The 27,152-nt window shown below is 33.5% G+C and overlaps 1 protein-coding gene and 2 long non-coding RNA genes across 4 annotated transcripts in view; 1 reads left to right on the top strand and 2 right to left on the bottom strand.

The window, feature by feature from the left end:
• Positions 1-27,152, top strand: part of LOC130901644 (cilia- and flagella-associated protein 251-like) — a 38,772-nt gene that overhangs the window by 3,595 nt on the left and 8,025 nt on the right. The window contains exons 3-15 of the mRNA XM_057813164.1: positions 940-1,058; positions 1,784-1,944; positions 6,935-7,047; positions 7,134-7,393; positions 8,685-8,845; positions 11,005-11,145; positions 11,341-11,449; positions 14,064-14,203; positions 16,823-16,974; positions 17,025-17,209; positions 23,241-23,373; positions 24,632-24,733; positions 24,853-24,975. Coding sequence (XP_057669147.1) covers positions 940-1,058; positions 1,784-1,944; positions 6,935-7,047; positions 7,134-7,393; positions 8,685-8,845; positions 11,005-11,145; positions 11,341-11,449; positions 14,064-14,203; positions 16,823-16,974; positions 17,025-17,209; positions 23,241-23,373; positions 24,632-24,733; positions 24,853-24,975 — 1,899 coding nt within the window. The remainder of the gene's footprint in view (positions 1-939; positions 1,059-1,783; positions 1,945-6,934; positions 7,048-7,133; positions 7,394-8,684; positions 8,846-11,004; positions 11,146-11,340; positions 11,450-14,063; positions 14,204-16,822; positions 16,975-17,024; positions 17,210-23,240; positions 23,374-24,631; positions 24,734-24,852; positions 24,976-27,152) is intronic.
• Positions 796-27,152, bottom strand: LOC130901647 (uncharacterized). 2 transcript variants are annotated; one of them, XR_009060303.1, is made up of 3 exons: positions 27,123-27,152; positions 24,617-24,718; positions 1,031-1,048 (listed from the first exon to the last, which is right to left on the bottom strand). It is a non-coding gene; the product is annotated as an uncharacterized LOC130901647 (long non-coding RNA). The 2 variants fall into 2 exon arrangements; XR_009060302.1 differs by lacking the exons at positions 24,617-24,718; positions 27,123-27,152 and adding an exon at positions 17,435-17,524 and having other exon boundaries at positions 796-1,048.
• Positions 20,702-21,150, bottom strand: LOC130901646 (uncharacterized). Its single transcript, XR_009060301.1, has 2 exons — positions 21,026-21,150; positions 20,702-20,737 (listed from the first exon to the last, which is right to left on the bottom strand). It is a non-coding gene; the product is annotated as an uncharacterized LOC130901646 (long non-coding RNA).

Raw genomic sequence — 27,152 nt, 5'->3', positions numbered from 1 at the left:
AAATAATATTAAAAATAATATATGATCGATGAATATATAATAAATGAATGTATAAGTCGAGTTTCTCAGCAAGTTTTAACCGTATCGTGATATTTTTTTTTAAATTGGGGTAGAATTTGAAGTTAATGACATAGATAAAATTAAATTAGCCTCAACTTGCAAACTTAACAAATAATCGTGTATTTGTTGACATTTTCCAACTAAATAATCTCTGCTGAGGGTTTATTGTCATCCAAAACTTCTGCTATCATGCACAGTTCTGAGTTAAGAGCTGAAGAATGTTGGGAAAAAAGGTGGGCGCGGGAACAGTATCGATTTTTCGGGGGGGTTTTCCGACACTTTTCAATCGCCTCTTCCAAGGGTTTTTTGTACGACTAAACCTCTGCCCCTGCTTTACCGCTTTTAGCTGAGACCTTAAGAACATTTCTAAACATTTTTTACGTGGAAACCGTTTCGATTTTTCTCGCAAGTCTTACAACGTGGAAAACCGGCATTTTCATGCGCAAACGTTTCGCACCGGCAAAGTAGCCATTTTATGATGGACTAGGGTTTTACTTGCAACTTTCAGGCTCTGATCTTGGGAACCGTTTCAAGCACAGTGAACTATAGTCATTCTTCTCGACCATGATCGAGTGCACGTCTCGACTAGTTACGTTTACATTGGCGAAGTTGAAGGAATAGTTAGTGCTTCACTAAATTAATACATTGGTAATTGGGCTTAGAAATTTCAAGTCTCTTTCCACAATAATGCGGCGTTGATTTGTTTTGCTTCTTAACTCGCATAATTTTGTGACATTTTGTTTTTTAAACTTTTTAATTCAATTATGGAAGACATACAAACCAAAAAATGGCATTCTTATTGTGTTAACAAAATCCAAATTATGAACTTATGAACATATCATTGGAACCAAATCGAATATAAAAATTTTCTCCTTGTAGTCAAACATTGTGACATCCATAACTTGTGATGTCACTGGAAGATGGGTAGTGACATCAGCATCTAAAAATGGTTTCCTACATATATGGGATATGGATCAAGTGTTGGAATCTGAAAAAAGGTGAAGTAATGTCTTAAAACTATAATTGACGTTTACGTTAAAGCTAATTCACTAATTTATATTCACAGTTTGTAAAATCCAAATGGAAGTTTAAGCTTGTGATGAAACTTTTGACAAATATCTTCATTTTCATTGAAAAATGTTATCGTTTTCAAGTTTATTTCAGCAATTAGAATAAAATAAAATAAAAACATCTTTTTACCGAAGTTCGCTATAACATAGTCAAATTTTTAGTTGGCAAATCGTTTTGTAGTTATAAGTTCTCAGTATTATAAATACAATATTATAATTACAATTGTTCAACCTCAATTCGGAAGAATAGTTAAATTAACTGAAATTCATAAAATGATTGTTTACGAAGATAAAACCCACAACTGGGAGCAATTCACATATTTCATGAGAATGTTGTTAATGTATCCCAGATATTCCAAGGAACAAAAATAATCAAGTTTTGTTCAACTAAGAATTTACTTACGTAATTGAGATTCTCGTTGTCTTAAGTCGAGGAACAACCCCCATTTTTGGTAAAAGATTCTAACAAAACTTATTTCCATAACTTTTTGTCGCATTTGCCACATAAAAAGCATTTTACTGTACAAAAAAAGATTTTATGAAAATTCCTAAATACTTTAGTTGGAATCTAAAAAATTAAAATGTTTTCACCTATCCGAGGGCAACAAAGTATATAAAACGCCTATAATTTTAATAGAAATTTCCAATTTTAGAACCCCAGTGTACACGATGTATTCAATATACGGTCATTATAGCCTTAGCCTTGCTCGAATTAGCCCCACCGGTAAATACCTTATAACAGTAGGAGCTGTTGGATGTGATACGTATTCAGTAGATCTGTGGTTATGGACTTTAGGCAAAGACGTTCCAGAAGGTAACTAGAAGGCGCAATATATAATATTAAATATTAAGTCTTTGTTTAGGTTTGGGGTTTCACTGAAGAAATATTTCTCTTAAGTTGTAAGTAACGCTAGATCAGATATTAGATTTTCTCCCCTACTATTTGCCGGCCACGGTGAAGTTTCAATATTCTTTTATTGAAACCATTGTTGAATTATTCGCGCAGTTTGGACAGGACAATTATCATGTTAGTAAATCGTTTTCATCATAAGTTCGATGAAAACATAGAATCTTGAGGTGAACCTTGCATTACTTCTCCAACAAACGTCAGGCCCATTTATACGCATCCAAGCTCAAACATTTTCTGAAAATTTTCCGGACTTCCGGCAAATTTCGTAGTCGCAAGGAAAGGTTATGGCGACTATTGGGATCGGAAGGGGGTACTCCTAAGCGATATGATGCAACCTGGAACGACAATCAGCTCAGACAGATATTGAATGTTACCCTTCCTCAAGCTAATCGAACACTTATTTGGCAAATTCTTCAAAAACGTCGATGAAATCCGAGCGGGCCACACGCTTCTTCAGAGGATTGGTGGGAGCCTTCTTCAACTAAAACTACAAAAGCTGCAGCACCTGCTTTAAAAAGAGAAATATTTCTCTTAAGTTGTAAGTAACGCTAGATCAACTATCAGATTTTCTGTTTAATGAATACTCGTTATGGACTATTTTCTATGACTCTACCCGTATAGGATGCTCTAATTAAAATAACTGATCTTCCGGTATAAAGAAAAACTGTAGACGGCTCTAAATAAATGAGATCAATAGGGGATATCAGACTACCTCATTCGTGAAAATTTCGGCGGTTCAATTTTTTTAACTTCTATGATCTGTTCGTCATTTATGATTAAAATTATCCCACTAAGAAGTGAAAATGTAGGTTTAACTGATGCTTGAATAGTGCAACTCTAATAATTCAAAGTCCACTGTGTTGAAAATTGATGTAGTAATAATTATTAGTAAATTTCTTCAATTTCTTAGACATTTTGATATGTTTGTTTCTAAATCGTCTTGATTTTAGGTTTCTTCTTATTAAAAATTAGTTTTTTTAAGTGTCTCGTACAAATCCCAACAAAAAACAGAAGCCGTAAGGTCATATTTATGTCTCTAAATCGTCTTGATTTTAGGTCTTTTCTGATTGAAAATTTTGATGAAAGTTTTTCTTGATGTCTTTTACAAATCTCCACAAAATAAAAACAAACAGTAAGGTCTGACCGGTAATATAAAGCGGAATCGTTAAGTTCAGTGAGCCGGATGAAGAGATAATTTTCCAAAAGATGTAAGAAGCATGAAAACACTATGCTTGGTACTGAATATCCATCCTCTGGATTTGGTTAAATTCATGCAAAGCTTGTAGTAATTGGAATCTGTACGGTTCATATGCAAACGTCATCATTGATGTCAAACGTCAGATTGATGTCGAAGGAAAATGAAAGTCCCTAAGAGAACGTCGAATTATCAACACCATATTTGGTTCGAAGTTCTCCCAATATGGAGATTACTGACTCTCTATTAACAAAGTATTCAACACACAACGCTTTTTATCGTGTATTTTGATAACTACTGAGCTGGGCGTTGACAGAAGCGCGCTACTGCATCTAGTGGAAAGCACATAAAACTCTAGAGCTTATTATGTATATGTATGCATATTGTTCGATTTGTTCGATGAAATATATATATATATCCCCTTTTATAGCGTTATACGCCTTTGGGTTCCTAATCTCCAGGCCTGTCTATCTTGCCAGTCGTCGACTGCTAGGTTCCTTTCGGACATTGCTCTAGTGATTCCTTGTAGCCATGTTCTAGGTGGTCTTCCCCTCTTTCTTTTTTCTGTGGGGGTCCATTCTAATATTATTCTTGGTAGTCGTTCTCTTCCCATTCTCTTAACGTGTCCGTACCAAATCAACTGTTTCTTTTCTATATCTTCTACTAAAGTTCTTTCTACTTTCAATTGTCTTCTTATTTCCTCGTTTCTTATATGTTCCGTTCTAGATATTTTTGCTGCTCTCCTCCAGAAATCCATTTCCACTGCATTTAAGTTATTTTTTTGCTTTTCTGTAAGTTGCCAAACCTCGGAGCTATATGTAATTATTGGTTGTAAAATGGCGTTGTATATTCTCTTTTTTGTTTCTGGTCTAATATTCTTTTGCCACAGCACTGAGTTCAGGGCTCTTACTACTTTTCTTCCTTTGGTTATTCTGTCCCTAATTGTTTCCTCGTTTCGTCCTGTTGTTGTTAGTTTTACACCTAGGTATATGCATTCCTTACAGTTTTTAATTATTTTTCCCTCTAGATCTAAATCCCCAGGTGAATCTTCTGATCCTATACATATGTATTGTGTCTTCTCCGTGCTAACCTGTAGACCCCATTTTTGGTATTCTTCTATAAGTTTTCTAGACATGTACTCCAGATCTTCTTTTTCCTGTGCTACCACTACCTGGTCATCGGCATAGTGCAGTGTATACAAGGTGCTCTCCCCAATAGTTAGTCCCATTCCTTTACATTTTTTCTTCCAAACTCTTAGGGCTTCATCTATGTATATGTTGAACAGAGTTGGGGATAAACAACACCCTTGTCGCAAGCCTTTGGTTGTTTTGAAGCCGTCTGTCACCTTGTTACCTATTTTTATTTTTGCTGTTGTGTCTCTGTATAGTTCTTTTATAGCCTTTATTAGAGTGGTATTTATGCTCGTTCTTTCCAGAACCTCCCATAATTTTGAGACAGGTACTGTGTCATACGCTTTCTTCAAGTCTACCAATAGTAGGTGCACTTCTTGTGATCTTACGGTTCTCTTTTCGATTATTTGTGATAGACAGAAAATACTATCTATCGTCGATCGACCTGCTCTGAAGCCGTTTTGTTCCTCGGATTCGTATGGGTGATATTCTTCACAAATGATCTCCTTTATTATTTTTCCGTATAACCTACTGAGCGTACTAGTCACTGTAATGCCCCTATAATTATTGCAGTTTTCCTTATTTCCTTTCTTGTATATGGACGTGATCCATCCTTCTTTCCACGTTTGCGGTATTGGTTCTCCATTTAGATGTCTATTGATAATTTCTGTTAGGATATTAAACAGCCTATTTGTTCCTGCTTTTATTAATTCTGCAGGTATTCCCTCTGGACCAGGAGCGCGCCCATTTTTAAGTAGTGTTATAGCTTTCTTTGTTTTTTCTACGTTGATTTTTATTGGTTCACCTGTAATCCGTATGTCTTCAGCCGGCATGTTACTATATTCAGATCTCTGTTCTCTGAGTAATGAGCGGTAATAGTCTTGCCATTTATTTGGTGATATGGTGCCTATTGGGATATTTTCTTTTCTGCCAGATCTAACATTATCTATAAATCTCCACGATTCCCTGGATTGGCGTCCTCCTAAATAGGTATCCAATTCCTTGCATTTATTTTCCCAGCTGAGGTTTTTGGCCTCTATCGCAGCGGTTTTAAATTTTGATACAGCTTCACTATATTGTTCCCTATGTTCTGCTTTTTTAGTGCTTAGCCAGGTATGATACAATCGTTGTTTTTGTTCTTTTAAATTTTGCAGTTGTTCAGTCCACCAATAATTTCGTGTTCTCTTTCTCATTTCTTTATATCCTAAGGCTTCTTTGGCTGCTTTGTGTATGCTGTCAATTACTACTTTGGTAAGATTGTCTGTTGGTTCTTGTTCGTACTCCTGTGGGAGGTTTTGGTCCAGTCTTTTTTGGTATAATAATTTTGTGCTCTCGTTCATAAGGCTTTCTATATTATAGTTTGGTATATCTATATCTGTTAAATCTTTACTGTTTTGCAGTTGATTCTTTTGTTTGTTGTCTTTGATTATTGGCATTATTAACTTAGCTTTTATCAGATGATGGTCACTTCCACATTCTGCGGATCGATATACTCTGACATTGTGCACTTTTATCTTCGTTTTTTGTTTCATTATAAGATAGTCGATTATTGATCTTAGATTTCTAGTTATTTGCGTCCATGTATATGTGTGTATTTCCTTATGTTTAAAATACCCATTCATTATTCTTAGTAAGTTATGTTGACAGACATCTATCAACCTGGAGCCATTATCATTCCTGGTATTTTCACCGTAGGGCCCTATTATCTCATGCTTCGTTTCTTTGCCAGTTCTAGCATTTAGGTCTCCCAGTATTATGATTTCTCGATCGTTACCTGTCTGAGATATTAGCTCATTTAGCGTTTCATAATACTTTTCTTTTTCATCTACCCGTGCGTCTTCATTAGGTCCATAAGTAGCAATTATTGTTATTTTGCAGCCTTTTAAATTGACATTAACTTTTATTGTTCTATCGCTTATTGCTTCCCAGCTGGAGACGTTCTTCTTATACTTCTCATGTATAAGGAGCGGTATACCCCTTTTTGCATGTTCTTCTTTGTTAACGCCGCTGTATATGTGGATATATTCCCCGAGTGTTTGTGTACCTTGTCCTTTTTTCTTTGTTTCAGAGAGAGCAATAAAGTCCAGTTTATGTTTTTTAATTTCTTGTAAAATGTCATCTACCTTCGTTCTAATTCCCTGTATATTCCATGTTCCACAAATCATAGTCCGTTTTCGTTGCCATTGTCGTTTTCCATTTTGATCATCCATATTCCGAGGCCTAGTTTTCGGATTTTTAGCCAAAAGAAGTTTTTTCCAAGTGATAGAGGGCTGGCCTATCGACTTGACCCTCCTCCTTTACCCGGGCTTGGGACCGGCAGTTGTGTCCAGTGGGCTACTCAATCCACCACACCGAAACACACCAGGCGGAGTTTGTTCGATGAAATAAGATTCATAAATATATAGCTATGACCTTTCTAAATTGGACGATACCATATTATGATAATTTTAGTCACTAATAAGTCTTTGTTGTTGGCGAGAAAAGAAATATTGACTGTAACAAACTGAATACGAAATTGATTTCACAACCTAGCATTTAATTTGATAATGATTGTTCATTCATATTTCAGATCATTATAGAATACCTTGTTCTAACGGGACTCCAGTTCAAATCTGTTATAATCCTGATATTGAAGAACATATTATGATCATATTCACAAAACAAATTGTTCTCCTTGTTTGGGTAATAATTATTATAATAAAATTGAATTCCAATCAAATCCATCCGGATGAACAAATTTTAAGCAAGTATTGATTGTATTTTTTTAGAATGCCGAAGAAAATAAATTTGTATCACCGTGTATACCCCAAATAATGCACAAAAATAAAATTGGACATATAACTGGTGGAACGTACGCGAATAAATGTCATGAATGTTATGCTTCTAGTAGCAAAGGGTGCATTATGGTTTTCGGGAATACTTTGTATGCGAAACCGTTTGCAGAAGGTGAAATCAATAACGACAAACTATTCATAGATTCCATAAAAGTTTCGCCAGTTTCGTTGGAATATTGTACTTCGACTGAAGGGTAAGTACTAAGTAAGTACGTTATTTATGATTCCAAGGGTATCGGAAATTCAATATATAAGGTATTTTTTATTAACACAAATCGTATGGGTTCATTCTAGAATAGCGAGTTTGATTGCTTTCCGGTCTGTTTTCAGTAAAGTTCCTTGCAATGATTTGACAGATAGATCCGTCTCCTGTACTAAATGGATCAAGATAACTTCCCACGACCTATTATATTACAAGTCCACAATAATACTGTTTCATTGGCTTCCCATAGATTTTCTTGATTTCTGGGACGAAAATTCCTTTTGTAACGTTTTTCCCACTTAAATTTTCAGTGGGATTTATACAAGGACTATGTGCCGGCCACGGTAACTTCTCAATATTGTTTTGTCGAAACCATTGCTGAATTATGCGCGCGGAATGAACAGGGCGATTACCATGTTGCTAATTAAAATCGTTTCCATCATAAGTTTAATGGCAACCTAATGTTGTCTAGAATATTAAGGTCAACCTCAGAGTTGAATCTTGTACAATTCTCCAACAAACGCCAGGCCCATTGATAATCATCCAAGCCCAATAATTTACTGAACATTTGCCGCCGGACTTATTATTTCTGTCAAATCTTGAATGTTTGTGTTTCATAACACATTTCCGTCAGTAGGGTCACTATGATTCACCGCCACGAAAGAACTTCAAACAACAGTAGTCGCAAGGAAAAGTTATGGCGAGTGTTGGGATCGGAAGGGGGGCTCCTCAGCGATTTAATGCAACCTGGACAACAATGAACTCAGATAGAAATTGAATGTTACTCTTCTTCAAGCTAAACGAACAATTCGTTCTTCAAAAACGACGATGAAGTCCTAGCAGAGGTCACACGCTTCTTCAGCGGATGGGCGAGAGCCTTCTTTAACTAAGAATACAGAAGCTGGAGCACCGTCCTCAAAAATGTATCGAAAAAAATAGAAATTATGATTAAAAATACATATTAGTTTAATATTTCTAATGATGTATAAATTGACACCATAAACAATGTTTTCTTTTAGTAAAAAATATAAATCCGCGATTTAGGTATAAATTACGTGAAATTTGTTAATTTGAAATAAAAAAAGTTATTTTGACCTTAAAGGAGTGGAAGTGGAGTTACTAAACTGATTGACAAACTGAGTTACTTTTAATGCAAATCAATATTTAACTATAATAATCTGTGCGGTAACCCCTCATTATGTTTCATATGAATTTATTCACAAAATTTTGATTAATAGTATACTTGAATCTTCCTCCTCTAATAAAAATAATTGATATTTCAGATTGGTGATAACCGGAGACGCACGCGGAGAAATATATTTTTTTAATAAACGTATAGAAATTTTATATTGGATTCGTGATTTCAATTTGGGACCAATTGCTTCTATAAGTTTTTGTTTGGATGCAAAACTCCAAATACAAGACCTAAACAAGTATTATGTTCGTAAGTTGTTCGTTTTTGTATTTCTATAACCATTCACGTGAACATTTAGACGTATTTGATCATGATGTAAAGAGTGTGCTAGGGCGCTCCAGCTGGGAAGCAGACAATGAGAGTTCGCTCCCAAAGAGATGCGCAGAACGATTCGAAAATGAGCCCTCGGGAAGAACACACCTTGTGTTTATACTACTAAACCAATGCGCGGAATTATAACTCAGTCAAATCGTAGCTTTGACAAAAAAATTAGGGTGGAAGGTTTCTCGGCGGATTCTTATATTCTTCAGTATGCTAAATTCGATTATAGAGTTTGCTAGCAAAAAATGACGGCTTCACTTTGAAAATTTCAAAAAAAAAAACAAAAAACTTCTGATTTTTTTACAAAATCGCCCGAAAAGTAAGCATCCTAGTGAATTTTCCACACTTTACCAAGCCAAAATTTTATTCGAAATGTACTGGTCACTTTTAATTTTTCACTTCCTCCATGGATACGTGTTTTATTCATGTTCTATGATGGTAACAAGATACGGAGTCATCGAAAAACATTGCACGTGGTAGGATTTAAAAAGAACCGATCAAGTCGTTTTATTATTGATTTCAAAAATTAAATAAAATGAATATAATGAAAAAGAATGTATTAGATAGCTATTAACAACAAATTAACTACAACAAAGCAATTACTACATTACAATTAAGAAATTCACTGTCACTGTTTTTGTTGGCTAACAGATTCGGATCTAGCACACTGAAAAACATTGGAATCCGTCGAAAAACCTTTTACCCCATTGTTTTTCTGGCACTTCTGAGCACCAAATGACAGGGATGTTAGTGAAGAACAAAAAGTTATTGTAGTTCAGTATCTGGGTTTTAAATAATTCAACCATGGTAAGGAATAAATAAAATTGTAATAGTCAATTGAGTGGTTTCTGGTAAACCAACTAATATTCTTACAGTTACGAATCCGTTCATTGAAACGAACTGTAAAGTTGATCCTGTTCTAATCTGTTACCAAAACAAAAGTTTGGTGGATGCGCATATTTACTATTTCCTATTTACATTATGTTTTTGTGACCGTTTTTATAAAAACAATTTCCAAAAGTCCTTTATATTTGTTCACGATATTCTAGAAATTCAAGGTTCTATTCTATTACGTTATTGCAGCTTAATTTTGTGCATATTTTTTGTGGCCTATTCACATTTTCGTTATATGGCTGTATTTATAAAGAGACTTTCTTTTTGATTTTTGGCGGTATTCTAGAGATCTGAAGAACCCGAAAGATGTAGAATATGATTTTTATATATAAAGCTCAAGTTTAACAGTCTTAGTTAATCAACAATAATTAGATGGCATCGCAAATACATAGGAACAGTGACAAGTGAAGACAAAAGTGAACTGAAAAGTGTATTTTAAATGAAGTGTGTACATAAATATTACTTAAAAGTTAATCATTTAGTTTTAGCGTATAAAATATAAATTACGTAATCCCATTAAGTACTAATATTCTTTTAAAGCGATGCAACCATAAGAGATCTATTCCTACAGGAATTTAACAATACATTAACTTTTATTTGGAACCTGGACTTTAAAATGGCGGTATGACTTGACCACTAATAAGTCTTATTACAGCGTTTGACGCGCGTTTCAATAACCAACTTGTTTCCTCAGAGATTGAAACTAACTGTACGTTAGTATAGTGCAAGTTTTCGATGATAATATAATAACGTTGTCTGAGGGTTTATTTTTATCGTTAATACCCACCTTCCCCAATGATTTCTTAAAATCTACCAAGTAACAGTGATTTCTAATGATAAAAAGTTAATTTCCATTATCAAAAGCTCATAAATAATGTAAATCAACTATATTATGAACATATTATCTATTTGTAGCCATTGAATTCAAAGATGCACATGATACAACAAATGAGAATAACTATATCATTTTCAATCTATTCCCAACAAGAAAATTCTGTCTTTATAATATAATTGCGTATTAATCTTAATCCTAATACATTCGATACTATTTTTTGGTTTTCAATCTAGAAAAGTTGAAAATTCTCTGGTTTTGTTCACTTCTTTGTTCCTCGTATTTCCACTATTACAATTATCTACATCTTTCATTCATAAATTCTGTATTCAATCCACTATGAATTCATCTTTTATTTTAGTACCAACCAAAGAAGGAGGGGGAATCTTCAACTGCGATTTTAGAGATATGGTAGAAGAATTGGAAGTTCTTTTTCAACAAGATCTACCAACTGATGCCACAATTAAACGAGAACCATTCATTGTTCGAGATTTTGTTGTCGGTAAGATTTCGATATAAAAACTAATTTTCCAATTGGTACCTTTACCACAATATATTGTTCCTTAGAATACATTTTTCAATTATCCTTATCCAATTCCAACACACACTTTTAATATTATGAAAAATTGCCAACAAATGTCGTTTGACACAATCTTCAAAAACAATATCATAGAATAATCCATTTTTTCATCAACAGCTACTGCGCAATGTAATATTTATGCAATAGACGTTGTTAAGAATACATGTGTTCCACTTTTTCATCTTGCTGATGGTAGTGTAACTGCTATTGACGTTCATGAAGAGTCGTAAGTATCTTTTATATACGCGTGTACTTTTCTTCTGACATTACAGTTCATAGCTCTGTATATTCATTTCGGAGGAGAATTAAGCTTATATTGCCTTTTTTTTGTTTGTTCCCAAAATAAGCAAATTTCTTATATTGTCGTTCAAGTGACAAGACAAGCAAATGTTATGGTTTATTGAAACTCTGCACCAGTAAATGTAGTAATAAAAAATGCAGAGCCTGTAGAAGTGGGTACATCGGCCAACAGACATCGCTAGCAATAAAATTTCGATATTTAATGTAGTTTAAACCGACTAGATTGGTTATCAATGACTGATACCTAAATCTGTTAGCAACCACATTAAATACTGACATTCTACTGCCACCGTTCTCTGGTAAGGTAGGTTTTACGATTTTCAGTACACACTAGGGCATGAATTTCTATGAATTTTGAAACCGGACTACTCTGAAATGCATGTAAATTTGAATTTATTTCGGTTGTTTGTCGCGGGAGGTAAAATAAAAACCCCATCAGATTACGATATGCAGCAGAGATTATGAAGATAAAAAATAGTATTTGAAAAAAGTCCCATTCCTTACGGCAAGATTAATAAAAAATTTTTCTACAACTCTTGCCAAAGTTCACGTGAAATTATGTCATTTGGTATCAAATTCACCCTTAAACTACAGACAAATCGAGAAAGATTATTGATGGAAATATTGTTATGAACGAACAATGATGAAAACTTTGAATGAATTCAATTCTAGTCAATTGGAATTTCTGGAAATTCATACACATTATTTAATTATCGTTATCAGAAACCAAAGAGTTGATTATGAAAACACTCGCTAGAAAATGTGATAACGAGTCCAGATGTAGTGGTACGAGAGTACTACTTAAGTTTTGAAATAGACAAATAAAAACAAATCTTCATAATAGGATTTAAAAATATTCTCCATTAAGATTAATTCATTTTTACATGAGTTTGAACCAATTCGAAGCATTCTTCCATTCCGAAAACATGTGATTTGAACGCATCAATCGCTTCTTCGGGTGTAGAAAAACGTTGACCTCGCAATTTATTTTTGAACTGCAGAAATAAGAAGAAATAATTGGGTGCAAAACAGAGGATGATCCATCAATTCGATGTTTTGACTCTTCAAACATATCAATGTTAAGTTGGAATTTCTGGAACCATTGGCGATATTCAAACTGAATACACTGTTTACATAACCACTACACCAACAATCAAAATTACACTGTCTGACGCGCGTTTCGATAACCAAGTTATCATCTTCAGAGACTGAAGGTAAACTGGTCCTCCAGTTCCTGTGTATTCAGTATTTCAGTGTTGCCATATCTCAAAATTGAAGTAACAACTCTTCTAATAGTAAATAGTCTTTTCATTCTCACTATGGAGTGTAGAGAAGGAGGAGCATCTCTTATGGACGGTACGTTTAAAATATGGTCTGAATTCTGTAGGGATAATACGTGGCGCTGATTGTACTATGGGATTGAGATCTGAAGTTAAACACTTACTGTATAAGAAATTATCAAAGTTGTGACTGACGTTTGATTATATTCATGTGAAAAGCTGTACAATCCTTAATATCTTATTAGATTTTTATTTTTTATTAAGAACTTGATATATTTCTGTACCTGCTTGTATAAGCTAATTACCAATGATATTTTAACAAAACTATAATTATTATATTTGTTGCGGATAGAGTTCAATATTTTATTTTAATTAACCAAAATGTTTTTTTATACTTTTTCATTATTGTTACATGATTCTACTTTTTTTTCATATTAGAATATATGTATTATCTAAACCAAATAAATAGCTAAATAATAAAGTTAATTTAACGAGATTCTGTTTTGTTAATCGTTTCATTATTTTAATACTACTAATTTCATTATCACGGTGCATTATTTAAAGCATTACTATACAGTTATTTTCAAATCAGCGCGTAAAATTCAAGCGAATACCCTCTATAATCAGCGCCACCTATTTTCCCATCAAAAATCAGCTCACATTTTTTAACCCAGAGATGTTCCTCCTTCTCTACACTCCATAATTCTCACAATTCGGTTCCTTAGTCTTAAATTAATCGAAATTCAGCTTTCGTATTAGCGTTATTTCTGTCTCTAATGTCTTTATCTTGTACTGCCCGTTGCTATTTCATAATTTTCACTATAACATTTATTTTCAGAAACTGATCCTTTTTAAAAAAGATAGCTCTTAGGTCACTAGTATTTCATTCAAATATGCGACTTGAGTTTCCTCATCTAACTTATAGTTTCCATTTGTTTAATAGATATAAAAACTCTGAGTTCCATACTTAAAGATCACTCTGTATGTATCCCTTTGTTGTGCTTCACAGTTACCATAAGTAGAAAGGATCTATACAGCAGAATTGTACGTAATTGTCTTCAGAGAAGTGGTGTGCCGAATTTTTATTCCCGCTGATGTTCAAACTGAAGAGATTTGAACTCAGCTGGTCTTAGTTAGAAGTTAGAGTATGTCCTTGACTATTACGATCTAAACATTTCCTAGAGATTTGAGAAATGATGATGAAATATGTCAATAAATAATCTAACAGAAAATATTTAGGTGATCAGTAAAAGGTTTCAGGAATTATCTGGTTATTGCTTATGATAGTAATAGAGTCATTCTAATGGATTATGAGGCAAATCAGGTTATCAGTCAAATAATACTCCCAAATATAGAAGAAGAACCGAATTGTATATCTTGCATAAAGTACAGCAAAGAATGTGAGTATACAAATACTTAGACGTAATTATGTAATCAAAAAATTGTCTTCTCAGGTATCTAATTCACTTTTATATTACTGTGTTATTATGAACTGGTCATTCTAATTGAAATAATCGCAATTTCTGATAGGCCAGACCTGATTGACCAAGGTCAAGCGTTCTTCAAAACACATTGAACGTTTGTTGAAATGAATCGCGTCATGTATTGCAAAACACGTGTAGAGAAATCGATATTAAATTGGCAGTATTATTAGTAGCATAATAATGATTAGTACTTTGTAAAAAAAGTATCTCTATTTCAATTATTAAGTATATAAAGTAGTTCAGAACCGAGTACTTCTATTATTTCATACCAGACCTTTGAAACCTCAATTAGCCATCATATTTCATTCACTTCTAATAGAGGTAATGAGGCGATGAAGATTTAAAAAACTTTTGATTCTATCCTTTGAATTTGTGTAAGGTTAAAGCGGTTGCTTTTTCTACATTTTATGTAGTCCTTGGTCGAAACCATCCATACTAGAAAGAATATTCCAATTGAGGAGGTTGATGTCGATACAATCCTTGGTTTTCATTTGTCTATGTCTTTTTCACCGCGCAGTTATTAATTAGCCGTGTCTGAGGTTTGTGATAAATAAAAAAATATTTCGTAGAAAATACATTCAACAGCAAAAAAAAACGGATACTTGATATTTTTCTTATTAAATACTAATTTTCAACAATGTGTGTTTTTGTGGGTATTCTAGTTCTAGAAAATGTAGGGTCTAAGTTCATTGAACTAATCCCTTTAGGATTAGTGAATAATTACATAAAGCTCAGGTTTGATTTATTTGTCTTGAATTTCTATTCTATTCACATTTAAATTTATTAACTAAGCCTTTTCTGTGATCAATAGACATGTTTTTTTTTATTTTGGTCCAGAATAATGGTTCTTTCAAATGTTCAAACGCTTGGGGTAACGAAGTCTACCATTCACGATGGACTCCGGCGTCTGAAATTGGTGGCTACGATACGAAGGCCGCCAGTGGGTATCTAAGAAGAACAACGGCAGTAGACGATCGATTTATTAAGCCGGTATTGAGAGATCGGCATTTAACGGCTCCTGACGTGCGGGAAATACAAGAGCCGGATTAAGATTTATAAAACACGGGGCTAAAATAATGACGAAACCCCCTTCAGGAATTCGGAAACACGAAAAAAATATCAAAAGTATCAACATATAAAAAAATACAGAATGTTTTCCGAATGATGGGGCCCTCTTGGACCTGGGTCCCGGAGCTGAAAAACCCTCCAAGCTACTAGCTTAATCAGGCCCTGAAGGTGACCCGCGACCCAACTCCTGGAAAAGCATCGAAGAAAAAGGGAACGATTTGCTCAATTGAACCCTCGTGATTCATGGCATGTGAATGGAGATTAGTGCAATTAATTTTCACGCCCGGACTGAACAGACTCCCTCGGAAGGAAGTCCTCCTAGAGGCTGTGATCCCATTTGCTCCGTTTATTGGTGAGCAATTCATTTTAATGCTGGATAATGCTCGTCCACATAACGCCAGAATTGTTATCGAATACTTATAGCAAGTGAGATTCGCAGTTCTGAATGATATGAAGTACATAAATTTTTTGTGGGATTATTTAGGGAAGGTTTCTTAGACGGGGTCATCCTTCTCCTAGTGACTTAAATCAGCTCCAAATTGCTCTTCGAGAAGAATGAGATACTTTGCGGGTGGAATATGTCTAGAATTTAATTTCTTCGATGCCTAACAGGGTTATATCCCTTCGCCGCAGCAGAGAGAGTAATACCCGCTATTAGAATTACATAAATTGTTAGAGACCCTAATACGTATGAAGAATAACGTTTTTTTAAAGATGTGTTAATTTATCATTTGTAAATAATCAATAAAAATTATTCACTTTGACAGATTTGTTTCAATAACCTATAAATTAACCAATTCTTACCGTAAATTAAAAATATTATTATATTTAACAAAATTATAAGACCAAATCTAAGTGTCCGTTTTTTTTGCTGTTGAGTTTATATCGATTATTAGTAGTCCTTTGTTTTGGCGAAATTGTTTAATAAGAACAACTGAAATGCACAATATTGTATTTTTCAAAGTGATTGTATTTGGCACAAATGCATCTGTGTAGAGAAAATTATTTCGACCGGCGACATCAGCCGTGTGAAGTATTTTGAGTAAAATTGAAAAATAATTTAGGGTCATCATAGATGTGATGAAAAACAACAACAAACTGACCTTAGCTTACTAATTTCTATTCAAACAAATCTCAATGTCTCTAGCTGTCAAATATCTAATGATATAATATCCAATCGCCAGTATCTTTAAAGCACATATACTTGATTCTTAAAAACTTATTCAGCAAAGTTCTTAAAAAGAAAAACTACAACTGTGTAAGAGCTGAAAAAACAAATAAGAATTTGTGTTTTCGACGAATAAGCCATATCTCCGAATTTGGCCAGCCTGTATACATTATTTTTGTATGTGAAACACGCGATTGGAAATACTCATCGACCAGTTCAACTCTAATTTCCTTTTCTTTACTTCATTCCTTATTGAATGTTAATACCTTGAACATCTTTAGTCATTTGGTTATTTTTAGCATTTCATTTAGTGTGCGGCAAAACAAATGGAGAGATTTGGATATTAGAACCAATTTTATTAAAACCAAAGATAACGGAACCAATTCAAATTACGAAAAATAAAATTTTGAAGATACAATTTTCTCATATTCCAATACAGTTTGCATATTACGTAAGAGGATGTATAAATCTTATTATGAATTGTAAATTTTAAATTTCTAGGACGACAAACGAACAGTATGTCTTTTTTCATATAATTACGTAACAAGTAATTGGGAATTCTGTGGGAAAATAAGGGCACATTACGATGATATTACAGATATGATGTTCTTACCCGGAAAGCCTTCAAAATTGTGCACTATAGCTAGAGATCGTCATTTAGTTCAATATAATAATTGCACGGAAAAGTAAGTTGAGTTTTATCGAACAATTTATTTATTTATTTATAAACAGAAGCTATTCATCCATATGGGAAATGATACCACCGAAATATGAATCGTATCTTGAAAACACTTTTATAAACATTCACAAGAAATTCAAAATTATCAATATAATAAAATTAAAACTAAAGTCGAGTGACGAATATTTTTCTACTTCTCTGTATCAGATATAATTTGTTCAATCTAACATACTGTAATTGAGGTTTCCTTAATATTTCTTCGATTTTGCTCAATTAGCAAAGACAACATCCCATGTAATTTGTTTATTCCAACTCAAATAGGTTCAAAACCAACGCGAAATATGAATCGTGTCTTGAAAACTCACTTTTGTATAAAAATTTTTATTAACTTCAACTTTTAGAAGAAATTCAAAAGTATACATAATTAACAATATAACAAAACTAAGACTAAAGTCAGACTGAGTTGAATATGGTTAATTTATATTAAAAATATTGATGACTTAGCATCGAATTTTATATTGAAAGTTTTGTCTATTGAAAGATGAATTAACAAAATTACAAATAATTTGTTTATTGTAACTTAAAGATATACTAATTTATTTTGTTTAGTCCAGTGGTCGCCAAATTTTTGATTTAGTGTGCCATCCTAGCTTTTATAAACCTTGTTAGTCTGGTCAAATTAAACCAAAAAATAAGATTGAAGCTACATAAATTCCCATCCAGCTGAAAATCAGTAAAATTGTTTAATATACAATGGAAAATAAAATTTTATTATAAAAATATCTTAGACAAAAATTGTAGGTCATAAAACTATTTACAAGAAACGTATAAATACTTTTTTCCTACGAGCCACCGTTTCTGAGATATAACGATTCAAAATGATTTACTGTCGTATTTAATATATACCAAAGCTGCAGAACAACATCGTAGCCAGATCATCGTCAATTGATAATTTATTTGATGAACTTATGACAGTTCCAACCAGTCAACAGAAATTTCTTACAAAGTCTCGGATAATTTCAATGTTATCAGAAAAGTTTACTGCTGAAAATATATTGGTGTAACTTCTTGAATCATTATATCTCAGAAACAGTAGCTTGTAGGAAAAAAGCATAATATAATTCACTGAAAATTGGGAAAAACTCATTTTTTTTACCTTTGACCTTGAATAAAATTTTTTTCATACACGGAAATGATAGGGTACATTCAAATTCTATGTTCAATTTTATTATAAACATTTTACTGATTTTCAGCTTGATGGGAATTTATGTAACTTCGAATGTCTTAATTGACCGGATTATTTAGCGAGCTACCTAGGAATATTGTGCCAAAGGAAGTACACAAAATGGAATTTAAACCAGTTTATTACAAACGAACATTTGTTTCTAGTATTAACAAAATATATAAGAAGTGTAATGAAAAAAATTTTAAATGTTCATTTCAATGAGAGGAGTGGAACTCTTTTTGGCCATAAAGTATTTTCTTGAAGTTTGGAGAGTATGATGTAGCCGCCATTCTAATGCAGTTTTCCAAATGTTCATCAGTCTGTTTCTATAGGGTAAAACAGGCAAATGTGCCCCACTATTCGAAAAATCGAAATAAAAATCATTTTTTGTTTAGAACATGTTTATTAAAGTAATCAGTCTTAACCTCTGACTCAATTGGCATAAAAAAAAACTAAAAAATCTTCTAAAATATAATTGAATATAACTGAGATCAACAATTTTGTGAAACTTAGGGTGGGGCACATTACAAGGATAGATCCGTCTTATGTGCCCCAGCAAAACCTCTCATTTAGAGGTTCTTTTTCCTTTCCCTTTTCCTTTTTCTTTGGTACCGCAGTTATTGCATTTCTCTCTATAACTTGTACAGTCTTCATGTAACCAGCCAGAACACTGCAAACATCGAATCCATTCGCTCTTCTTCTTGGTACGGTAGTAATTCTCGTGACATTCTACACATGTGTTTTCATTTTCATCAGAACATTCTTCGCTAGATTCACTAAGCTGCAACTCTACTTCACTTTCTGATGACGATGATAAATCCCTCACAACAGTCTTCTTACGTTTTTTCTCCTGTATTTTTTTTGTCTTCAAACAGTTTACGAGTTGTCAAATGAATTTTTGATGTCAAAACCTTAACAGATTGCTTCCTTTTACTTGCTTTTTGTTGAATAATAGGCAATGGACTAATTATTTGTAAGGTCTTAGATGGTGTTAATTCTTGTGCAGTCTCAGAAGATTCTGATATGGACATTTGAATGGCTTGATTATTATTATTACTAATCAGAGATGTGGATGTACTTGGCAAGGAAAGAGCAATAGTGTTCTGAGTTGGCTGTGAATGATTATTAATTGCTTGCGAATCATCATTATTCTGAATACTTCCCATTGATGCATCAGAAATTCTGAAGAAATATTCAGGCACAGCATTGGGATCATAAGAGCAAATCCCTGTCGCTTTAAATCCTGAAACGCCAATTGCTGGTATAGCAGACTTGAACCAGGCATCATCAATCATTTTTGAAATGTGGTATCGATTAAAAGGTCGGCCTTTGTTGTTGATAAACCAAGTGGAAACTTCTTTAGACAAGTAACTTTTGAATGGCTTAAAAAAACTTCTATCCAATGGTTGAAGAGCCTGAGTAGTATGACTTGGTAGACAGAGGATAATCACATCGTTTTCAGATGCCAATTGTAGCATTTCATATGAATTGGAATGCGAAGAATGCCCATCTAAAATCAGAAGAACCTTGCCATCTTGCTTTCGTGGTATAAAATGCTCTTTCATCCACTTCAAAAATAGTTCAGCGTTGATGTAAGATGATTTCTGATTCATGTATACATTTGAGCCAGTTGGTAGACCCTCACAAAATTCCGGTTTTTTGGATTTACCCTTCAGTATCAAAATAGGCGGAAGGAAAGTACCTTCCGCATTGCAGCACGCAATCAAAGATATATTTTCACCTTTTTCGGTACTGGTTACAGTATTTACACATTTCGCACCCTTGCTAGCAATTACGCGTCCAGTTTTATTGTTAACTTGTATTCCGCTTTCGTCCATGTTGTAGATTCTTTCTGGTTTACTAATCAAATCGTTATCAGTCAATACCTTCAACAACATTTCAAAATATTTATCGACATCCTGTCTATTCATACCACTAGCTCTTGCCAATGACAGGCCTTCTGCTTTACGTTTACTCAGGTCTGGATGACGCTTCATAAATCCTTGAAACCAATCCCAGCCTGCTGACTTCTTCTCATTATTGAATCTATGTGGCAATCGAAGATTTTCAGCAAAGTCGTAAGCTATAGACTGCAGTCTCGATGGCTCCAAGGGAAATCCGATGGATTCAAGCTTTTTAATGTGAGCTACAAGTTTTAGTTCGTTCTCATATCCCAATTCAGAAGGTCTTCCAATTCTCTGCTTAGACCTCCAACCCTTGAGGATGTGTCTTCGCAATGTGCGCGAAGGTATTTCATATTAACGACTCGCTTCATTTTCTTGGATCAACAGCTTTAACCTTTCCCATTTCCTAAAAAAACAATATTAAAAAGTAATCAAAATAAGAATTCAGGAATTATCTCCAAATGGGGCACATTAGCCGAAAAAAATCGGGGCGCATTAGACGATGTACAGTGTAATGTGCCCCACTTAAATAATTCTGATATTTGTTACGAAAAACGGAACGTAATTATAGGCAAATAAAAGTTAAATGAGGTTAGTTTTCGATAAAAACTTTAAAAACACGAAATAATATGGAGCAAATACTTTTAATCAACGTGAAAATAGATATAAAACAAATTCATGTAGTCATACAAACCTTTTAATCACTTTTTCTCACTAAAACTAAATAAAAACCAGCACAGTGTTGTTTACATCGCGGCCATACTTGGAACACTGACCAGCTAGGATCAAATAAGCGCCAAATTTAAAATGCTTCACTGAGTTTCGCGAGTGGGGCACATATTCGACTGGGGCACGTTTGCCTGGTTTACCCTATTTGTTTTTTAAGAATTTCATACTTGAAAAAAATGCTTCCCACAAGTAAGTAGAACAGAACAAAGCTTTAGATCTCAATGCATCTAGAAAAACAATTGGGATACTTTTCTTTGGGGACTAGAGGCCAGACATTTTCAGTGGTAGAAAAAGTCATTCTGAAAATCAATAACTTCGATTTCAACCGCAGCCTGATCTCCACCAAAATGTTTTACAACACAAACTCAAAAATATTCTGCATCGATCTCTACAAAGGGAGAGTTGACGAACTGTGCCATAATCAATATGTTTTTAAAATCTTGGAATCGTTGATCAAATTGTTGTCTTCAGTCTGAAAGAATTTCCACGTATTCTTGGTTATTGCTGGAGTGTTGCAGAGGATTTTGTTTGTCAACGATCTGCTTCAGACTAAGAAAGTGCTTGTATTCAAACAGGGTTATATTCTTTTCCCATAGCTCGAGCTTTTTTGAAAACGATGTTACGTCATTTCACCGATGTTCTTATTTTTACCTTGAAGCTGCAAGTTTAAGCCAGTCAACTTTTCAGTTATATCAGTAAGAAAGGAATGTGGAATCTTCCAGTTTGGAGAGATGCTCACCCTGAGTTTTCAAAATTTCACCAGTGCAGGTAGCAACTCTTTGAAACGTTGCATAACTCTACCTCTACCTACTAATCCAATGAACTTTTTTCATGACATTGTTCATACTGAAGAGCCACATAATGACTGCTGGTGTGTGTCCTTTCTCCACGCCTACCATTGCAGGAGCTCTATCCGTAGCTAGGGCTACTAACTTCTCCACAGAAATGTTTTCAGATTCAATGAGCTTAAATGCTAAAAATATATCATATCCATGTTGTATGCCCAGCACCACCGGTACCACCTTTACCAGCTCTTCTTTTGTTTCAAAATCTTCAAATACCATTCTTACAAAAATAGCCAACTAGGCTAGGTATCAACTATATAAGTTGATTCGTCAAGTTGTAAGGAAAATAACTACAATGATCAAATTCAGCTTTAATCTGTGAAGCTGAATCAGAATTCATAGCTTCAACTCTTCGCTTCACTGTATTAGCAAAAAACTGAACAGATTTAATAATAGACATGATCTCAGCTTTGTTTTTGAAGTTATCAAATAATGTATCTGCAGCTTTTATAAAAGCAGTTTTTATCAACTCCCCATCATCCTATGGTTTCCTATGTTGAGTGATGACCTTGGAAACACGGAATGACGCCTCGGTAGCTGTCTTGTTCTTATCTATTGTTTTAAAAAAAGTTAACTGTTGTGCATTTAGCTGAAATTCTTCTCAGAGCTGAATTCAGCGGATAATCTTTTTCAATTCCAGTGTGAACTGTCTTGAAATGACCTTCAAATTTCCTTTCTTTCCAACAGAAACACTCACATTACAAAGTAAACACACACATTCATCTTTAACTTGCGTAAAAAAGGAATCGGTTTCCCAGTTTGCATGATAGTGATAGATTTTCGGCTTTTTGCTTGAACTGGTCATAGTAAAAACAAACAAGGAAATATCTTAAACGTGTACACGTGAATTGAACACATACGGCACATACATAACCTCACTCTGGCTACAAGCGTGACAATAACAGTCTGCGAAACAAAAACGTGTAACTCCGGCAATCACTAATCGGTTGCAGCGCTCTCAGACACTCAGTGCTGGTGGCTCGCGATCGACTGTTTGGCGATCACTGATTTAGCTTTAATCTTAAAGACAGAGCCGGATTAAGCTAGGTGCCTGGGAGGGCTATAGCCCCGGGCCCCAGGTCCAAGAGGGCTCCATCATTTGGAAATCATTCTGTATTTTTTGATGTGTTGATACCACAAATCTAACGTATTGATATTATTTTGTGAATTTTTGTGGGTTTCCGAATTCCTTAAGGGGGGCCCGTCATTATTTTAGCCCCGGGCCTTATAAATCTTAATCCAGTCCTGCTTAAAGAGGTTCAAAACTATCGTGCTGTGTTAATATAGAAACTGCAAATGATCAAAATATTTATTGACAATATTAATTATATATAGCGGCCCATGCAAAGAAATAAGTATCGAAAGCTCGGATAGGATAGAACAAACTGCTGTGCCAATGTGTTTCGTTCACTGGTTATCCACCGTGGGGGATAAACAGATTGGTTATATCGTTATAGCCGATGATCAGGTAACTTCCTTTTTCCTGTTTCATCGAATTTCGTCAAACTATAATAATTTCTATCATAGTATTCTTATTATATATAATCATCGTTGATTTTGCCAAATAAAATCACCGTTATTCTGATCGCTAATTTTTATGCGTAAAGTTTAACAGAGCTGACAAATTTTTATTTTTTAACAATTACAAAAAAAGTAGTAGCCGAACTACGTAAGATTGAAAACATTCCGCCTACTATAAATATGGCAATATGTATGTATATATTTTCTTATTTCTTAGACCTTTTGATAATATGTTTATGTTGATTTTAGGTCTCTTCTGTTTCAAAATTAGTTTTTTCTTAATAATTTTTGAAAGATAGAAAAATTTTGACGTTTCGACTTTTCTTTAAGTCTGCATCAAAATATGATATTGACAATGACAATTTGCATAATTATATTGATCTACAGATCACCTTATCATGAATAAGAATAAAATCAACTTAGATATTTTTGTTCTAATAAGAAAAATCAGTTTTTCCTTGGTCCTCACATCTCAAATATATAGCAGTAATCAATTAAATTATTTAAAGTTTTATTAGAATTTTCCAAATAGAGCTATAAATAAAAAAGATATAAATAATTTAAGTAAAATTTATAGCTCTATTTTGTAAATTCCAATAAAACTTCAAATAATTTAATTGATTACTGTTATATATTTGAGATCCTTGGTCCTTACATAGAGAACATTGATGTAGATAAATAAAACAGGGAAGAAAGAGTAAAATAAATGCCTCTGTATAATTAACTGTTTTGTAGATTTTTATGAGGTAAAAAATGTTTCGAAGTTTGAAAAAATTTCATTCTCAAGTAGTCAGTTGTTCAATCGTTCAATAAGGTTAATGTAATTAAAATGTATAAAATTGACTTTTCACAAATGATTAGATCTGGACATAGAGCAAAAACTCAATCTCAATAATCTCCATATCTCTACTAAATTACAGATATAACATTCACAATTTCTATTCAATATTTCTATCAAACGTGACCTGAAAATGTCTTTCATTTGCGACAACTTCATACTTAAATTGATTTAAAATTCTTACATTAATGACGAAGATTCAGTTTTAAATTTAAATTAAATCTCTCAAAGATCACCTACGTTTTCATAACCTTGCCGTGTTTGTCAAAATAGTCGAGGAAATTACTTTTGTGATTTTAAGGTTATAACGGATTTTGTGTTAAAAATACTATGATGTAAAAATGTTACTTACAAAAACGATTTTTAGCACAAGATGAAAATTTATTATCAACAGACGAAAGTTCCCAAATGTCTCGTTTTAGCTCCGGCATTTGGCTGCTTCAAGTATCAACACCTGCTCAAAATGGAGGTAAATTTGAAGTAAAGCTTATTAAGTTGCAAAACGTCATAAAATATAATTAAAAATGTATAGGGAGATCCCGTGTGATATCGTTTCCTGCTATTTTGAGTAAATTCTAAATTTTTCAGATACTTGCAAATTGTGAGTCGAAATATATGGTTTTTGGTACGCAAAAACATTTTGGTCTACAAATTTTACCTCCTGATGGAAATCCATATAAATATGTTGGGTATCTCGCCCATCCAGCAAAGGTAACCGTTACTATTAGAAAGTGAATTTATTCTATAAAACCCCACTGATTTTTTAATAGGTTAATATTTTCTCTTCTCCAATAAATTCTCATTATGAATATCTTTAATTTGTTAACGGTACTATATTTTATTAGTTTACTTTAAAGGTATACTGTGATTCATTTCAATACATCAAGGAAGCATCAAATTTTGCAATAAGTTCAAAAATATGTTCTTATTATACGGGGCATTCAACAATGGCTTAGATGTGGTCGCAGTTGTGTTTGTAAGACACCGTCCATCATTATGTGAGAAAGCTGTATCTGTGTCTTAGCCATTATGTACCAATAACACAAAACGTATCCTCTGAACCATTTGTGGATATTTTAAAACTAATGGATTATGCATAGTTTACATAATTTTCAACCTAACCTAACTTAGAAGGACATGCTACTATTGGACCTTCATGTATGAAACAAATACCAATGAGTATGAAAAAATTGACAAAGAAGGGGCACATAATACAGAAAAAAATGTAGAATAATTCGAGCAAGAAAAATGATTAAATCACGTGGAATACTGAAATAGGAAAATAACGAAGACTCAGAATCTACAATGCAATCATTAGGATTACGTTGTTATATGGATCTGAAACGTATAGAATGCTCTTTCCAGTAAATATGTTCTCAAATTATTGCGGAATGCGGAAAAGATGATATCGATTTAATTTTAATTGGCAAGCGATTGTGCATTTTTTGCATTGTAAAATATTGAGCCTCTTAGCGTTCCTAATTGGATAGCCGTTCAACGATCTTTCTGAAATTGGAGAACCGTGCTTATGAATTAGGCAAACGGTTACAAATATGAATAAGGAAGAAGAATAAGAGTCAGAATTTTTAATCTTTTAGTAATCCCTGATGTTTAGTCCGAGTGAATTTCCAACAGCTCGATTTTGTAATTTAAAGATTCGCTTGAGTCGAAACACAAGTACCCTAGAAGGGAAGGTCATATCGGAGATGCGACTCAATAAGGGCATAATAGACTGTTAAGGAGATGGATAGTTTCAGTTCTTTGGAAACTGATCTCAGCGCAAAACAGGATGAACTTAATTTTTTTTAGATAAGGCGGAATATATAACTCCCATTTCAACGAATTGTCCACAACAAGCCCTAAAAATTTTATAGATCCAACGACATCATTGGTGGTGTTATTTAATAAAAAAGGCTGCGATGTATTTTTATAGGATAAAACTTTCGTTTTAGAAATATTGAGAATGAGAAGGTTTGAATCGCACCATGATTCAAGGGTGATTACACTATTCATTCTAATGGCTTGCATGACATCGTTGTATCAACCCTTACAAGTTGACCTCTTTTGGTAAGGTATGACTTGAACCATCCGAGAGGTGTACTGCAATTTGTTAATTAAAATATTATCATATCAACACAATCAAAAGCCTTAGAAAAAGCACAAAAAGTTGTTGCAGTGGAATGATGGCTGTTTAGGCTAAAGTACACATTATTAAGGAGAGAGACAATAAATAGAACGTCAGGTGTGTAGGAGGTCTGAACGATTAGAACTGCAGCGACAGGAAAGAGTGACAATTAGGCATTGGACAACTGACTGCTGAATAGAAATAGGGGTTATTTCGAGTCAAAAACTGAAAATCTCAATCAATATCCCTTGTTCCCGTTCCTAAAATTGAATTGTCAATATTAATGTCCCGAGTGCATGTCAAATTGTCGATAATTTAATTTTCTCGAGTGCGCGAATGCGCACGAGAGGAAATTATGAGACAATTTGACATGCACGAGAGGGCATTTTGGCAGACTATTTCCTGAGAAAAATTTAATTTAAAATAAACAATAATTGTTCCTTTTCTTAAAATATAAAATTAAAACCAAATGATGTTTATTAATCCTAGACGAAAATTTGGCACTAGTGCAAATTATCGATAATTTGCACTAGTGCAGTATTATCGCTGAAATTTGATCGTTGCTAGGTAAACATAAAATATTACAGCTTTTTGGTTGGCTTAAATTTTTCGAAGGAAATAGTCATTCTCACATACGCGATATAAAAAAATTCGCAGTTACTATTGAAAAATAAAATCGAAAATGCTTCAATTACTACTTTTCTCTAAATGTATCGATAAAAAAAAAACTTACTTTAAATAAATTTTGATGAACATTTATTCA

This window comes from Diorhabda carinulata, chromosome X (assembly GCF_026250575.1).
Source record: "Diorhabda carinulata isolate Delta chromosome X, icDioCari1.1, whole genome shotgun sequence".
Taxonomy (NCBI): Eukaryota; Metazoa; Arthropoda; class Insecta; order Coleoptera; family Chrysomelidae; genus Diorhabda; species Diorhabda carinulata.
The sequence above is the reverse complement of the archived record's forward strand: the minus strand, read 5'-3'. Positions and strand labels throughout refer to the sequence as shown.